The sequence below is a fragment of the Oncorhynchus kisutch genome, linkage group LG6 (genome assembly GCF_002021735.2).
Source record: "Oncorhynchus kisutch isolate 150728-3 linkage group LG6, Okis_V2, whole genome shotgun sequence".
In the NCBI taxonomy this organism is placed as follows: Eukaryota; Metazoa; Chordata; class Actinopteri; order Salmoniformes; family Salmonidae; genus Oncorhynchus; species Oncorhynchus kisutch.
In genome coordinates, this window is record NC_034179.2 from 72,495,981 (window position 1) to 72,513,533 (window position 17,553).

The 17,553-nt window shown below is 39.3% G+C and overlaps 1 protein-coding gene across 1 annotated transcript in view; it reads right to left on the reverse strand.

Annotated features, from left to right (window-relative positions):
* Nucleotides 1–2,099: 2,099 nt before the first annotated feature.
* LOC109892251 (heparan sulfate glucosamine 3-O-sulfotransferase 4) overlaps nt 2,100–17,553 on the reverse strand; it is an 88,131-nt gene continuing 72,677 nt past the window's right edge. The window contains exon 2 of the mRNA XM_020484693.2: nt 2,100–4,476. Coding sequence (XP_020340282.1) covers nt 3,822–4,476 — 655 coding nt within the window. The 3' untranslated portion in view covers nt 2,100–3,821. The remainder of the gene's footprint in view (nt 4,477–17,553) is intronic.

Genomic DNA, 17,553 nt, shown 5'->3' on the forward strand with positions numbered 1-17,553 from the left:
TCACAACTGTCAGTTAGCTATATGTGAATCATAATAATGTAGCTAACCAGATAGTTTAAAAGGCAAAATGACCTAAAACGAATATTATGCAAGATAGATGTAAATTCTTTGTGAGTAGCTAGTTAACAATTCTTCGTGGCTAGCTACTGTAACAATAGTAGCTAGCCAGTTTGTCCTATTGACTTATTATGGGCTTGCGATCTACAGTACGTACGCAGGTAAAAATGCATAACTGAACGCAGCATGTATTTATTAACGTGTCAAGATAAAATATTGTAGTCAGGCAACATATGAGATGTGAATAGGCAACATTTCATTTCAAAGTCAGAGTGTATTTTATCTTGCTTCAACTCAAATAATGGCCGCCATTGATTTCAATAACATTTTGGTCATTTTTTAAGTGGCTGCGTCATATTTCTTTGCACACTTTCCATTAAAGCTTGCATCGATGCATGATTCAAAATATATACAAACAAAAGTACATATTCGAGAAGTGCTCTCCGTGCTCCGTTTCGCATACTTTGGATTTGGACACATACTCAGACCCTCCCGTGCTCCAACTTGCAGGCTCAGAGCATGATAGTGTGCATTTTGAGTAACACCCAGAGACTGCATTCATGGTAAAAGCTGCATACAGAATGTTGTCAGAAATTACCTTTACATTTCAATTGCACTATAACTCGGATCTTCCACGCTCCGGAGTGTATCCAGCCCTTAGTTTAGCGTTTTTCCAATGGTAGATTTGCATCATTGTTGTTTATGTTCATGCCTTAATGTTCTTCTCCGTCATTCTACGAGCTAGGCTATGTGTATAACAAGCTTTTTTCATTGGACAGTAGGCTACTGTGAAGTACTGCAGATGCCACTTGCGAGGAAATTATACGTCTCTTTTATCTCCTTACAGGTATTGAGTGACAGACATTCATTTGTACATTCGGGGAGCATGATGACGGCAAAATAATAGTGGTTGTGATGAGTGGGCGAGGCTCCTCCCGTTGTCTAAGTAGAGCTCCTCTCTCCTCTGTCTCCTCACACCACCACCGTGCCGAGCCAAAAACACCCCACGACCCCCATAGGGAGAAACATGTGGAGGACAGCTTTGCATGCCTTTCATACAATGGAACTCTCACAAGACGATTCAAAGCACTACACTACTCCACCAACTGAGGACTGTACTTTGGTACACAAAGAGAAGATACTTACATGCTTTGTATACATTTTTATCTGTTTTCATGACACGTTAGGTATCTTTGTCCTTCCACGCGGCATCTCTGAACAATGTTCGAGGGGAATTTATGTTTTAATTGGTAAAACAACTATGAATTTGAGTCCATCAGGGCATACAGATGTTGGATCTTACTTTGATCACTCTGTTGAAGTGAGAAACCAAGGAGGTGTTTCCTAAAAGTATGATTGATATTGTGTGTTTATAATGTCAACTTCTTCTCTCCCCATTTTTCCTCTCAACCCTCTTGTTTAATCTCTTAGTTGTGCAGCCCTAGTTTCTCAAGCACACTGACTCAGCAGGTTTTTTTTTGCCTTTAATAGCATGGACCCTAATTAAAAGGAAAGAACTTCTCCAAGCAATATCTGAAGGTTTGCTACATATTTAGAATGGAAAATGTTTAAATGAGTTGCCAGAAAAAGAATTGCTTTTGTGTGCAATATAGTGATTAGCTAGCAAGAATATTTTGTTTGTGTTTTTTTGGCAAATTAAAAGTATTATTTTTGCAAGAAATCCCATTTCTCCACCTCTAAGCATTCAATGCAGTTTCTTCATCAGAGTAAAACCAACACACTATTAAAACAGGCAGCAGAATCCCATTAAAATTTGATGATTTGATGCAACCTACCATTTTCCCCAAAGTAGTCAAACTATAAACAATCTTATTTATGACCCCGCATTTCTGTTCTAAACTGAACAGAGAGAGTAGTGCTAGACAGAAAGAATCATGTGAGGAATGAGAGAGTGTGCTCCGGGGACGGAGAGAGAGACAGAGGTTCAGAGGAAGACACCAAGGGATATCGGCACAGGGAAGCCTCAGTGGAAGGTGTGACTGGGAAACTGAGGCTCTGAGGTAAGTGTTCATGCTCAGTGCTCGAACGGGTAGTATAGTTCTTACCTTGATTGAATCAATTGCTCTGTGTAACGAGCTGCTGCACCCAGCCTCCCCTGGGTGACAGGGAGGCCGGCAGAGAGTGAACCAATCCAGCCTGTCATGGCCAACCAGAAAACAGGGAAGATGAACAGTGTAATGCATCATAGCTGTGGGCGACCATTGATGTGTAGAAGACTGTATTTATTGACTCATTGACTGCATTGATTGTCTCAATTGATGAAAAGTCCAGAGACAGTAGTAAGACAGCAGACAGACGCACAGAAAGCTATGCAAAAAGGATGAGACATAAGTGAGACATAAAGTAACATTTATAGAAAAGCAAAAAAGGACTGTAAAACTCTTATAATCTGTGCCATGTATACAAACCTGGATGAAGATGAGCACAAGTGGGTTGAAATGCGATGATGTACATAATGTTTCCTCAACAGGTTGACATATTCCAGTCAGATACATGATACTCTCAAAACAATGTGGGAGATTTACTGGGTAAACCTGTGCATAATAACATTTTGTCTGAAGCAAATCCTCAATTTGACATTGACAATGATGTTCCAGGTTTACTTAATTAACCCATTTATCTCTTAATGACAGAAGACTGCGTGGCACCAGATGTTTGTTAACACCCTTCTGTTGGGTCCTCCTCTGTTGTTTTTCACCTCATCGACTTAACAATAACAGGAGAACCCCATTGGCTCGCAAATCTCACTGAAATTATTTTCCCGTAGTAGTTCTGTCACATTTATCATATAATAGCTATATAAAAAATATTTTTTAGAATAGTTTTCCGAAATATCTAATATACTTTGTGCACATCTCAAATACTGTTACTTCAGATTACTGGGCATAGGATACTTTGCATGGGTGTGACATTTACAGTAATCCCTTGATGTGTGTGAGAAATACAATTTAGTTTATACACCATATGCCAATTCCAGCTTCACAAATGATGATATACAAAAACTATTTGAAATATATGTACTGTACATTCGTTTAAAACATGTTACCTACGAGTGCAGGTCAACAAAAATATTGATTCTGAGGAAATTAAAGCTATGCTTTGGTAAACTTGGATTGACAAAAAAGGAATAGTCTCCATTTATAATACATACACGGACAACCTCAAATACGACATGAGTGTCACGTCAAGGGATAATTGTACTGTAAGATTCATTTATTTTCTTTTATCTCTACAGAGTGTTGAAATAAATCATCCAGAATACTTCATGGCCTCGGTCATCTGAGTAGTATGACTGTTTTGTACTGTACTCTGGTGTGTGTGGGCGAAAGGGCAACAAACTGCATGAAAAGTAAAAGGAGAAGAAGCAGGCAGAATACACCCTTAGGGCTCAGGAGGTAAGGACACTTAACTTATCGCATGCATGCATCGTCATAGTCAACATGATTCATATATCAGCTCTATGTTTTTAAAACAAAAGGAATACAATCCTCTCCCCTTCACAAATATAAATATAATTTTATGTATAGTATGTACAATAATGTTTTAGTTTTGAGGGAGAGAATATAAGCATATCGGTAAACTCTTTTTTTCCTATGGATACAGACACCTTCTCAAAGACAGCCATGATTGTTTGACGTACTCAAGCACTCTCTCAGAGGATGAAGCGGTAGGGACAGACAGTGGATGTGTTATTGAGAAAGGCTGGTGGTGTAGCTGTGGCTGTGACGTGGGGCAACCGTCTGTTAGTTCTGAGAGCCCCGAGAGTCACTGCCCTCCTCAAGCTCCCACTCAAAGTTCTGGCCAGTCATTTGGTAGAACATCATGTTAAAGGGTTTGAAGAATTTGTGCAGTCGGCGGATAACGTCTGGGTCAATTTTAGGGTGAGTTCTCCCCTTAGATTTGCCAAGACATCTCGGGGTGCTGCTGTCCTCTGGCTTCTTGAGACAAGGAAATCCCTTCGTTTTGTTGAAGTAAAAGTGTTTATCCGTGACGATCCGCTTGAGTCCCAGAAAGTCCTGCACCTTGCCCATCTCACCAGCGGGATCAACAATAAGTCTTTCTCCACTGACAAAGTGCATCTGGGCGAGAGGGAAGTACTGCATCCATGTCTCCAAGTGGAGCGCGTAGATCCCTATACGTAGAGCACTCCACGATGCATCTATTAGGCCCAGCGTCCGGTTCTTAAAGGCCAAAACCTCAAAGGTTGGGATCTCAGGTTTTTTGGACAGAGTCTGTGTGTAGTCTGAAATGGCCCTGGTGACAGGGTTGCGGACCACAATGATTAACTTGATGTCCCTGGCCATCGTGTGGATACGTTTTGGGGCGTGGCTAGTCACAAAGTAGCTGGGTGTCTTCTCCATGGTGATTTGTCCCTCCAGCGTCGAAGGCATCAGATCTCTGTGAACACAAAGCAGAAGTTACCTCAGCTCTGTTAGTACTGAACTCTCTGCACCTACTGCAACACAAATGAGGTACTCAAGGACAGGGTACAAGCTAATTTGGTATTTAAGGAGCAATAAATTATTTGAAATTACAAGTGAAAATAACTGTTATTATCACTGGACATTATGTAGCGAGGAGAAACATACAGCTTATTTCATCCGTGGAGTAATATGTGCAAGATAAAAGAAACAGAAGATGTAACGGCAAGTGAGCAAGTATGCTCATTGCCTAATTGGCTCCATCTGTGTTACTCCAGGAGCTGTTTTGGAACTTTAATAATGAGTTCACTGCATATCATTAATACTGCTGGTGCCTGGGGTATTGTTTTGTCATACATTTATTCTGTGTGCTCCACACTGTGTGCCTGCCTTGAGTTCCATTCCTTAGCATTCACTTCCACTTCTGCGTTGTGTGCAACACACTTATTCCTTTTCTTTCTTAAGGTTAGAGGCTGTTCATTGAAGGGAATAGTGATTAATTATACGATTCTTTGTGATAATTTGTAGTAGAACAGAAATGCCCCTGCCTTGAGAGATTTATCTCAGGGATAACAGGAAACCATTTGCCAGTGCCACAAATGTTATGTTCAACTTTGTCTCTGGGACTAAGTTGGGGGATAAATCAATGTGGAAGCAAATGTAATTCATACATACGAAAGAGAGATTAGTTCCTACAGTTTCACTGTTTTCCTCTATGGATAATGAATCATTATGTTTACCTCCAGCAAATCAATATTAAATGTTTACATTGTTTCTCATTGCAATCCATGTTCTATTTGTTTAGACATGATTACAGTCTAAATTGGCCACATTAAAAGCTGTGAATGGTATAGCCTTTATATACTTACACCAAATAGAAACATGAAATATAATACAAGTTTATGAACACAGTACTAAATGCTATTGATTTGATGTTTTACAATCTCCTTGCTGTATACAAGTAATTATAGTCTTAGTCATGCTATATTTTCTTTGAATTTGTGAAATCTACATCTCATAATTATTAAATTCCTTCAAAATAAATGATTCCACTTTCACAGACACGGAGAGTACAATGTTTGATCAATTTAGATTGTCATCAGCATAGACCTAAGATGGTACAATATAGCCACATCCATTGTTTGCATCCCCGACACATTCTATATGAACTGTTCTCTTTGCAAAGAATCCAATTTACTGGGAGAAACAAATCAAGTGTTATGTATATACATATTGACTCCCCTCAAACCAAATGCAGACACACATGGACACTGGCCCTCAAGTCTCACAAGTGGTCTGTTAATGTCATTTCTGTAACAGTATTGCACTCCCGATGGGTAATTTCCCCCTGGATTCTGTTTGGCTCAAGATACTATAGAGGCTGTGGCTATTTCTTAGGCTGTAATGGGATTTAAAACATACCTACAGATTGCATAGTGACTGGAAGGAGTATTAGTTTTCATTACATTCCATCAATGTTCCACACTTCCTCAGTGGGGTAATGAATGGCTAAAGATTGTTTTTCTCCCTTCAAGGTCTTCAGCTGATGGCTATTTAAAGTAAAGTCTAAAGCATGTTAGATGGTAGCGAGGGTGTGCCATCACTGTGTATGAGAACTAAAGCACAGAGAGAGGAAACTCAATAAAACACACCACAATGAATCGCCTTGAAACAACCTATGTAAGAACCATAAGCACAAAATAGCACGCCTCAACAGTAACGTGTCATGCCTCTTTGACGCAAACATCCCATTGACAAGATAGATACATTATTCTCAAGGTGACCTCTTCTATATAAAAGTCAGCCACATAATACGCTATTGTCCTAATCAGGCTTAATTAAAAATATATATATGGTGGTTGAACAAGCACGCGATACCTTCATCTCCGATTGAGGTCGAACTGATTGAGAATGAATCCGTCATGGATCGTGTACATCGAAAATGTCAGTGGAACAGAGAGGCGGAACAGAAATCACAATGCTGATAAACAAGCTAATTTTCCTGCATGCGCCAGGCAGATGACTCCTCTGGCCTTGCACTCTGGCGGAACTGAAGTAAACAAGAGCAAAGAGTTAACTCTAATTTCTCTACGCATCAGCTGTTGAGCTCAACTTGGGTCATTCAGGTGGGTAAGTAAATAAAACACAGAACGCTAAAGAGGCCCGGCGAACCATCTGCTGTTTACTCAGTTAGACCACATAACACATCTCTTAGCATTTACCTCTGTACCATAACGGCAGACCCTCTAATTTATACACTGAGGGATGGATTCAATCCCTATCGCTGATATTCAGCGATATAGCGCGCTTGAAATGTAAATGTAATATCTGATTGTGCCAGCATATGCAGCGCTTATCGTGAATGCAGTCTCCGCTAATGCGGGAACATTGTCTTTACACGATAATAGGGCTACAACGCGGAACATCGGCAATACGTATTGAATCCAGTCCTATCTAACATAAGTGTAAGGACTTCCTGTTTCCTGAAAGACAGTGAGTCACTCACGTCCTGCTCCTGAAGCATACGGGGATGCAGTGGTTATATGACAGAGTACAGTACATGGTGGTCGTGCTTGTATCAACTTAGACAGGAGAAAAAAAACTGTGTGACTACTACATATTATGACAACAAAGCTGCAGTTCTCAATATGAGAGGGTAGAAAAGGTCATTTCAATAAGTACTTTGAAAGCATGCTGTTCTGAAGTAGCACATTGTAAACAGGAAAAAGGTTGTTTAAAAAAAAATCATTTTCATTTGCTGCTTTGAAGTTAAAAGCAATTGAATTGCTTCTCGTCGTGATTTCTAATATACAGAGGGAAAAAAGAGGAGGATGACAGCACTGATAATTTCTGTCAGGTGTTTCAAACTCATGCAAATGGAATGTCCTTTGAATCCTCCAACCAATGGAGAGCTACAGATGTTAGGCCAAGACTCAGACAAACACCTATTGTAATATAGTTGCTTCGCCAGGTTGGGTGCCACTATCTGTCCACTGTGAACTAGGTATAGGTTCACCCCACCGACCATCACAGCTTTAAACCATTTCACATAGAGACAAAATGAATGCTACATTCACACGTCTGGAGCAGTTACAAAACATTCAGGAAATGCACATTTCCTTTCAACACACAGACTACCAACAGTGCCATTTAATGTCCATCTCTTAAACGTCGACTGAGGAAGTATTCTGCTACATTCACTATGAGTGGGCTCTGGAACATGCCCATGCATTTTCCTCAATGAATATGTTTCATTACGCCCTGTCAAAACCATTAAAGAAGAAAATGTTGAGGCATGACGAGTTGGGGAAAATATTCATTTGCATCCCAGACACTAATAAGGCCAAGCTGTTTCTTGGTGTATGGAAAACATTGCTGCTGAGAGGCTTGGTCATTTCTAATAAAACACTGGCACAGTAATAAAAGCTGCTCCAATCTCTCATTTGGCTTCATCGTAGGCACTGGTACTGAATCGAACTCACAAAGCCATGTCATGTCAATGGCATTTGTACAATCCCTGAGCAGTCCACACACTGTGGGTCCTATCCAGGGAGAAAACAACATTTGATTTTTTTCTCGTGAGGAATACTGTAAATGGACTTATTCTGTCTTTGTTAGTGGATGAAGGCATTATTTTGTAGAAGAAAAGCGGGGGCATTTTGCAGCTGTTTTCTGGCACACTTCCATCTCCCAGCTTTGGAATTTTACTTGGTACGTGGTAATGAGCACAACATTGGTGTACAATTTGCTAGTGCGAAAATAGGGAGAGGTGAGTTGAATTAAAACAGAACACAGACTCCCCGCTGTAAATAAGCCCATTATACTGCAGAAGAACAGTGTGCTTCAATGGAAGAGTTAACTAGAGAACTGACAGCTGGTCCTGATCAAAACCTTTTTCCCGCTCTCTTCTTGAGATCCCCTGAAGACCATTCCACTTCCAACAGTGGGGGAGCCAGGCACTTTCTCTACCCACAACAGCAGACTGGCGCGCTGAGATCTGAAGCAATGTTCACATTCTCTTTGGACATAGAACATCGTGAAATAAAACAAAGGCTAGGGGGAAAAAACTTTATGGATCCTTGGAATATCATAATAAACTGCATGATTAGGCCATTATTATTATACATTGGCCAGTAAATTAGCCTATTTTTCACAAGATTAAAGCCAGAGGAGGAGAATAGGAGCAATCGCATTTCAAGGATTCAGAAGATATTATCGGCAGCTTTCAAGTTCATTTTCTGTGTCACTCTTTTAAGTTCTGTGGCTTAGATCAGAAACCGAAACCGTACTCTGCAGATCCATCCCTAAGAGAAAAATATTTTCAAACATTACTGTTTATATCAGCACTCAAATACACAGGTCTACAATACTGGGAACATGCCCCTCATTTGAATATATACATTGTTACTTCTAAATGTTCCTCACTTGTGTTTGTTTATGTGCATTTGGATGAACTGAAGAGAGTGCTTCAGGCTAAACACATACAATTTGCTCACAATAGCCCTTATATTATACGATTGGTGTTGCAATTACAACAACAAGCAGATGTGATGGCCTGTATTCTGCTTCAGAGCACCACAGTGAATAGACAAGTACAAATTGTCAGTCACCCTCATTGTCTCTCAATGTCATTTATTTACCTTACCCAAACACAGTCAAGAATTTATTGGAATAAAATAAAAGTCCAAACAGTAATTGCTGGTCACACCTGAGTATGTCAGAAGCAAAGAGTAAAATGTGTATCCAGGACATTTTTGCAGATCTGGTTCAGTTATGCAGAACCAATTAACAATATGACAGATTGAACTTGATAGATTTCCTATCCTGCATGGGAAAAACAGCTAGGGACACTCATCTGGCCACTTAGGAGATTCGGCTGCAGCTGAACATGGATGGAAGAAACTCCACACATCTCTCTCATACTAAGGCCTTTGCATGAGTGACGAGTGAAGGACATCTATTAGTGCGTGGATAAGCATGTGGGCATAAAATATATAAAACTACTTCACATCAGAGAAAGCCCCATATGGCTCACACCACCATTCGAACAAAGTGACATAAAACCATCCATGGATAACATTCAATATGGGTTACTCATGTTAAGACATTGTCATCAACCCAGAGTGCTGTTTGACAGTACAGTGCACACTGTCATTGTACTATACAGTACATGTTTCACAACAGGATGTTTTAGTTGAATTCTTGATCCAGGAATCATGGAATCAAAAAAGCAAAGACTGAATGTTGATTAATAACTCAAATGGCTTTAGATTTTGAATGTGACATTTTAGTCATTTTACAGTTTGTGCATTAATCTTAAGATACTGTAGCTAGGTGGGACTAGGTCTGTGGCGGTCATTACATTTTGTCAGCCGGTGATTGTCAAGGAAATAACTGCCGGTCTCACGGTCATTGACTGTAATTAACATAAACACATTTAGCATCTCCTGTCTTCCACGCATAGCCTACTGATGCAGATCTTTGGAACATCTACATTTTAAAAAGTCTAATAAATCAATGTAATATAGCCTACACCATCAAAATAAATCCATGATTTAAAGAATCATGATATGAAGAAAATGTAGTATATTTCAGAAGAACAGAATAGCATACTCTGCGTTGTCCTTATGTTAGGCCCTGATCTGGCTGTGCCGTATGGACGTGGGCTACACTAGTTCATTTAGCAGACCAGATTTGCTTAGAATTCCGTGGAATTATTTTCTATTATTTTATTGTATTAAGAATACAATTGAACATAACTGAATAAAATAGAAAATAGACATTTTCTCCAAACAATTTGAGGGAGTGCTCAAAGAAACAGGTACTCCTATATGCTCAATTGAGAGTTATTTAGTTGTGATACAAATGTTGGGCTATATGTTGGATTTTTAATACATTCTAAGGCTGCATGATTCAACTCTAATGATGATTTGAAAAAAGTTACATGACAGGCATGAGCTCTACTTTGTTGTTTTTTGCACAGGCTGTACACACTTCATCAGTCTCTTGTTCACAATTTAACAAGCACTTGATAATGCCTCGAATTTCCCGGCTGAATCCCCTTTGTGTGGCCATACTCCCCCTAAAAAAATCCATGCCTTTAATTATAATTCCCTTCTCCCCACTGCGTTCTGAACCACCTCTCACATGGCACATGATCGGGTCTTTCTCACAGGCTACAAGTGAAGACACATCTGGGACGCGATTGCGCACGTCCTTATCCAATTCCGAGACACATATTTAATATACTGGAAGAACTGTCCACATTTACTTTTTGTCAGCTAACAAGATAAGTAGGCCTAACGAACAGCAAAAGCACTAGCCTATGTTAATCTAAAAGTTGACCTATTCTATTCTGCGGGAGAAATAAATATTCCAAACATAGTCCGGGACAGTTGTGGGAAGCGATAGATCCCAGATTAATACAACCACTAGCATAAAAAAAACTATTTTAAGCAATGAGCCTGAGGCAACAGATGAGAACGTTTAGCTTAAAATGTTGATAAACTATTAGGATATCACATTATAAGCGCAGCAATGTGCACACGGCAGTAGGCTATAAGCGCAAATGTTCCAATAGCAGGAAAACTTAATTCTTAAAAGTGACCACAAATGTGATTATACATGTTATGCTTTTATTATAAAGATGCATTTTTATGGTGAAAATGATCTTCCCCCAGACTTGAAAATCACGCGCTGCGTATGTATGCCAGTTAGGCTCTACATCCGTTGTAAAGCGGATTAATGCGTTTCATTTTAAGATGTTATTTGGCCACTTTAGTTGTGATACAAACCTTATCAAAACATATAGGCTTAAGGGAGAGGCTACATGAGGTGTGCGACTATGATTTTAAAAAGTCGTTAAAAAAAGCATGCATTGTTTGCCTTTAGCTGGGCATCATTCACAAGTGATAATATATCATTGACAAGTGATAGGCTTCACACTATTCTTGATTTAATCTTGTCTTTACTGCCCCTGAACAGGCAGTTAACCCACTGTTCCTAGGCCGTCATTGAAAATACGTTTTTGTTAACTGACTTGCCTAGTTAAATAAAGGTAAAATAAAAATAAAAAACATATACTAAATAATATGTGTGATACATTTGTTTTGATTTAGAATGGACCGTTGTCATGCACCTTTCTCGAAACAGGGATAGTGGAAAAAAATACATGTAATCTATGCACTTAAATAGTGAATGAGGACGCTTTTCCCGTGGTCCATTTTCATGCCAGCCAGGTAGGCTATATTCCTGTTTTAAAGAGAAGCAATCTGCTTAATATTAGGAAGGTTGAGAAATAAATATAGTAGGCAACATGAGCTCATGGGCTCTCATGAAGTGTTTGATTTGATTTTCCATTACATTTGCATTGTCAGAGTGATTAGAGGGACAATAGAGTGCGGAGTACCAGGCAGTTAGCACGTTTGGTAGGAAACTAATGTCCATCAGCAGCATCAGAGCTTGGAGAAGCCTAATTGCCGTGACTAAATGGTCACATGGAATTTGACTGCCATCATGACTTGTGACTGCCGGTGTGGCGGTAATGAGGTCACCGTAACAGCCCTAGGTGGGACAACCACATCTCAGTCATAGTAAGTACTTTTTTCATCAATTAAGTATCCATCAGAAAAGTCAGTGATAGTAGGAATAAGTCAAGTGCTCAGAATAACAATATTTTAATCATAGATGATTTATTTAACTAGGCAAGTCAGTTAAGAACAAATTCTTATTTACAATGATGCCTACCCCAGCCAAACCCTAACCCAGACGACACTGAACCAATTGTGCGCTGCCCTATGGGACTCCCAAATACAACTGGTTATGATACAGCCTGGAATTGAACCAGGGTCTGTAGTGATGCCTCTAGCACTTAGATGCAGCGCCTTAAACCACTGTGCCACTCGGCAGCCTCTAATAGCTTGTGCAATTCTCCTAGCCAGAACTATATTTGTCCACAGCACTGCACTCCAAACTAGAATTTGGAGTTGGCCAAGACTCAACTCACGCTCTGTGACAGTCAATTTGTTGGTGTAATATGACCGATGTGATATATCCTCTCTCCCACAAACTTAATATCAAACACTTGTTTACTGTTCATAGTGTATGGATTTAATACAAATAATGCTGATGATATCCCTGACAGTATCTGCTCCAAGTTGCAGATAATTCTATAGTTCTAAGTTTTGGATTTGTCATCATCTTCATCATCATCCTTAATCATCGGCCTTAATCATCGGTTTCCAATATACTGTACTGTCTTTCTTTCTTCCTTTTGTATTGTGTTGTAGTGGGTGTTGAGTGCTTACAATATAGAGGTCGCATTGCTTTGAATGTAAACCCACCAATAAATCTCCATTCAATATATTTCTGACTTGTCAATTGTTCCCCCAGTCTTCAAATGAGCTCATGATTCAATGTACTTTCTTTGTCTGTGAGAAAAGAACTGGCCTGCAGGAACCTTCAGACATTTACCATGTTGCTGAGGCATTATTTTTTAAGTTATGAAATCAGGACACGTCAAGTTAGAGAAGCTACTGTAGATTCCTTTCATTCGTGATCAATTTAATTGGAGGTCAGAATTTCACTGCATTTTTGTCAGTTTAACCTGGTTTATCCCTAATCTGACTCAATTTGTATAATCACACTCCAAGTATGATATTGAACCTCCAGTTTGCCTCTGGTCTCTTTCTGTTGTCGGTTTATTGATTGCCCCAGGATATGGAGTCATTAATGGAATCACGCACATGGGACAATTCACAATACTCATCCCTTTTTGGTGTCTGGGTGAAATCACACGGAGGTTTGTAGACACAAAAAGGTCACGTAGAGTAAATACCTGTGCAAAGAATGTGGAGATAATTCACTCACCTATCAATCTGCTCCATTAAACCAGCATGTTCAGTTCAATAGAGCTCTGAATGACACTTGAAATATTGAAATCAAATCAAATGAGAATTATGAATAGGGTTTAAGTCAGAGTTGTCTCTTTACTCTATTATAGCATGTCATAAAACATGTAGAAATCCCAGAGTTTTGTATACATCATTTCTAAGTGTGGAATACTATAGCCTTCCCTTCAAAATCTTGAGCTCTTTTCTGCAACTATTTATAAAGTTACTCAGCAAAGGGCTGCCAGAAAGCCTTTAAACATGCAGTAGTAGGTGGTCACTTAGAATGAAAGCTATTTGCTGCAATCTGAAGATGTCAGTATGTGTCCACATTCATTACGGAATTTGAATAATATTTCAAAATCCTATGCCACTCACAGAAGCTCTTCATATGCAGGAGGCACTAAATTAAATATATGAATGGAAGATATTTGTTTCTTAAACAGTCCTGAGAGGAAGAGGGGTTAACCTTGGTCAGAAGATAATGAGTTTTTATAATGCATTTCTGTTGCAGTGTCAAAACATGTCAGCACTGTTCGGTAGCTAAATCGCAATGTCTGTGCTTTACCTGCCCACCTATTTCAGTAGATTCTTCCTATATTATTTGTATTAAGAAAGTTACTTAGACATCTGTATGCACGGCTTAGTTTCCCTGTCACAAAAAGAGCACACCAGGCCTGGGTTTAAGGGGAAAAGCAACATGATTACACCCTGGTGTTTATTCCGGAACATCTGGCTACAAGGAAATAGGCTGCTAAGAATGTTATAATCATGTACAGAAGGCCTAAGCCGCTCCATTAAGGACTAAACTGACCTATCAGTGGAACCTTTGCTAATCCAAATTGTGCTTTAGCTGGCACAGATTGCTCAATTCAACCAGTGAGCTGAAAATACTCTGAAATGGTGGACCAGGTTTGTGAACGGCTATAGCCATTTACGCAAATACTTATCCGTTCGATTATCTCTGTACACCAAGACCAGTCTTTTTTCTTTTGATATACAAATGTTCTTTGATGGCATATACAGTCATTTCCAGAATTATTGGCACCCTTTTAAAGATGAGCAAAAATACTAATACAAATAATACAAATACTGAGCTATATTGTATTGTATATTGTATTGTATATTGTATTGTATATATTGTATGCTAACATTTTTTTAATTGTATTATTTTGTACTAATACAATTGCTCAGATGAAAATATTTGGTTTAAAAAAATAATAATTCTTTTATAAATGATTGCCACCCCTGTTTTCAATACCTCACCTTGAGAGGATACCGGCACTGAGCCTTTTCCTAAAATGTTTTATGAGAACACATTGGGAGCACATTGGGAGGGATCTTAGACCATTCCTCCAAACATAATCCACTTCCTTTGATATCCTCCCTCTACACTTATGGACTGCTCTCTTCAATTCAAACCACAGGTTTTCAAATCTGTTTCAAGCCCGGAGACTGAAATGGCCAAAGCAAAATAGGCTTGGGCGGTATACTGCACCATATACTGGGGTATTTGGAAAAAGCCATGGGATGTTTTTTAAATACCGTCAATGCCGTCAAAACTATTTGCCATTTGAATATTTGTGGCTACTTTTTATGTTAATACCTGCAGTCAACTTGTGCAATACGTTAGGAGATAAAACAGATTGCGTTCTTCATTTTACACTATGAAGTTTACAGTACATTAGTCCCCCAGAACAGTTGAGCTAGTCGCGTGTTTGTTTGTTAATAGAACAGCTGGAGAAAGCAGAAGCTAGTCAGTCCATAGCGTTCTATACAATATCTATCAGCGAGTCTCTGTTGTGCTGCGCATATGAGTTGATGAAGTTACACTTGAATGCAATTCACAACTACATGTTTGCCATAAGCTATCTTATAACGGCTTTCTGCCGTGAGAAGTCTGGGTGAAATATCTGTACAGCTGCCATTTTTTCCCCTGTGCTTTTTTTCTCCTCCGTTCTTCTCCCCTCTTCTCTGTGTACACATGCTGCTCTTCCTTCAGAAACGGCATGTTTTGTTCATTTGCACAATTTCTCTCGTACACTTTCACTTGTAAATGTCGACACAAAATGACATCTGGTAGCGCCTAGCTATATGCTTGTATAACTTTATGAACTGGATTCACCTGTCTTTGCAATTAGTTTATGTTCGCTTTCGCACGTTAGCATTTAGCTAAGAACGTCTATGTGATTTCGCTATTACTTGAGATGATTTTGTTAGCATTGTGGTTAATAGTAGACCCCCAATAGGCTTAATTTTGTGTTTTTTAATGCCACCTTGTGTGTTATCCGGCGGTAATAACGTAAATTCCGGGATAGCAGAAGAACGGTATGATGTTATAAAAATCTGAATACTGGCCAAGCCTATTGCAAAATGTTGATTTTGTGGTCAATTAACCATTTCTTAGTGGATTTTGATGTGTGCTTGGGGTTATTGTCTTGCTGGAAGATCTGCTTGTGGCCAAGTGTCACCCTCCTGGTAGAGGCAAACAAATTTTGGCCTAAAATGTTCTGGTACTGGATAAAGTGAATGAAGCCGGTTCCCTTAACAAGGGCCACAGGACAAGTGGAAGCAAAATAGCCCCACAACATCATAGATCCACCAGCTTATTTTACAGTAAGTATGGGGTTCCTTTCTGCTTATGCATCCTTATTTCGATGCCAAACCCAACACTGGTGTGCGTGGCCAAAGAGCTCTATTTTCATGTCATCTGAACATAGCACTGGTTCCAATCCAGGTGCCAATGCCATTTAGCAAACTCCAGGTGTTAAAATGAGTTGGATGTTGTTGTTGTTGGAAAATAAAGCTCTTAGGCCACGCATATCAGTGGTGGGGTTTGGCGTCGAAATGAGGATGCAATGCCCTATTATAAACTGCGTTCATTCATATAGACAATATTGCCGTAGTCAATAATGGGAATGAATGTTGACTGAATGATTTGTTTTCAGCTATTTAAAAGAAAGACATAACCTGTTCCTATAGAAGAGTTCTATAGGAATTCCTATAGTTTAATTCGTAATTTCTTAACTAAGTCATCAACATGCTTTATTGAAAGATAGTGTCACGTCTACTCCTCCTCTCTGGCACGCATTGTCGCAAGTTTACTTATTACTACCCGCACCTGCACCCCATGAGACTCACCTGGACTCCATCACTTTTATGATTACCTCCCCTATATCTGTCACACCCTTTGGTTCTTTCCCCAGGCAGTATTAGTTGTTTCTCATGTCCAGACGCTGCTCTTGTTTTGTTCCATGTTTTTTGTATTATTAAATTCACCCCCTGTACTTGCTTCCTGACTCTCAGCGTCTGTGTTACAGATCGATTTTCGACAATCCAGATTCCCAGGTATTTACAGTATATGCGGGGACACAATCAATGAGGGCACCATACAAAGTGATTTGGAAAAGAAGTATCAAGTATTGAAATGAAAACAAAGATTCACTGGAAGTTAACAAAACTTACATCGAGCCAGTTAGAGGCTGAGAGAAGGGCGGTCACTCGATTGATTGGCTGACTAGTGTAAATTAAACCACCATTTCTTTCAAATAAAAAGCGGGCGATATCAAATGCTGATTAAAAGCATCACTTGTCAAGTTTTTCTTAGTAATGATGCCCAAGGGTGACACAACTTGCTTAGGCAGGGAAAGAGAGGAATTTCCATGCTTCAGTACATTAACTGTTTTCCAAAATGTTGATGGAACACCAGGAAAGTCGAAGATAGAACGTAGAAAGTAGCTTGATTTAGCTTTCTTGATTGAGGAAGTGCCTCTATTTCTCAATTGCCCAAAACTCGGACAATCAGCTACAGAGTTTGTTTTTCTAGCGTGCGCACAGGCCTGATTTCTCATCATAACAAGATCTGAAAGTTCTATATAGAAACAAGGAGACAAAAACAGTGAGAAAAGAGTGTTACTTGTTAAACAAAATGTGTTTCTCTGAACTGTATTAGTATAAGATAATAGAATTTAACCCAAACAAATGAACATACAATACAGCACAGTATTTGTATTATTTATTTTATACAGTCTATATCAAGGGTGCCAATATTTCTGGACCTGACTGTATCTATGAAATTTAGCATGCTATCATTTGAACATTTCATAGTTCTTCCACAGCTGTGGTATAGTTACATCACACACGGGTGTATTGAGCGACAGACCTTT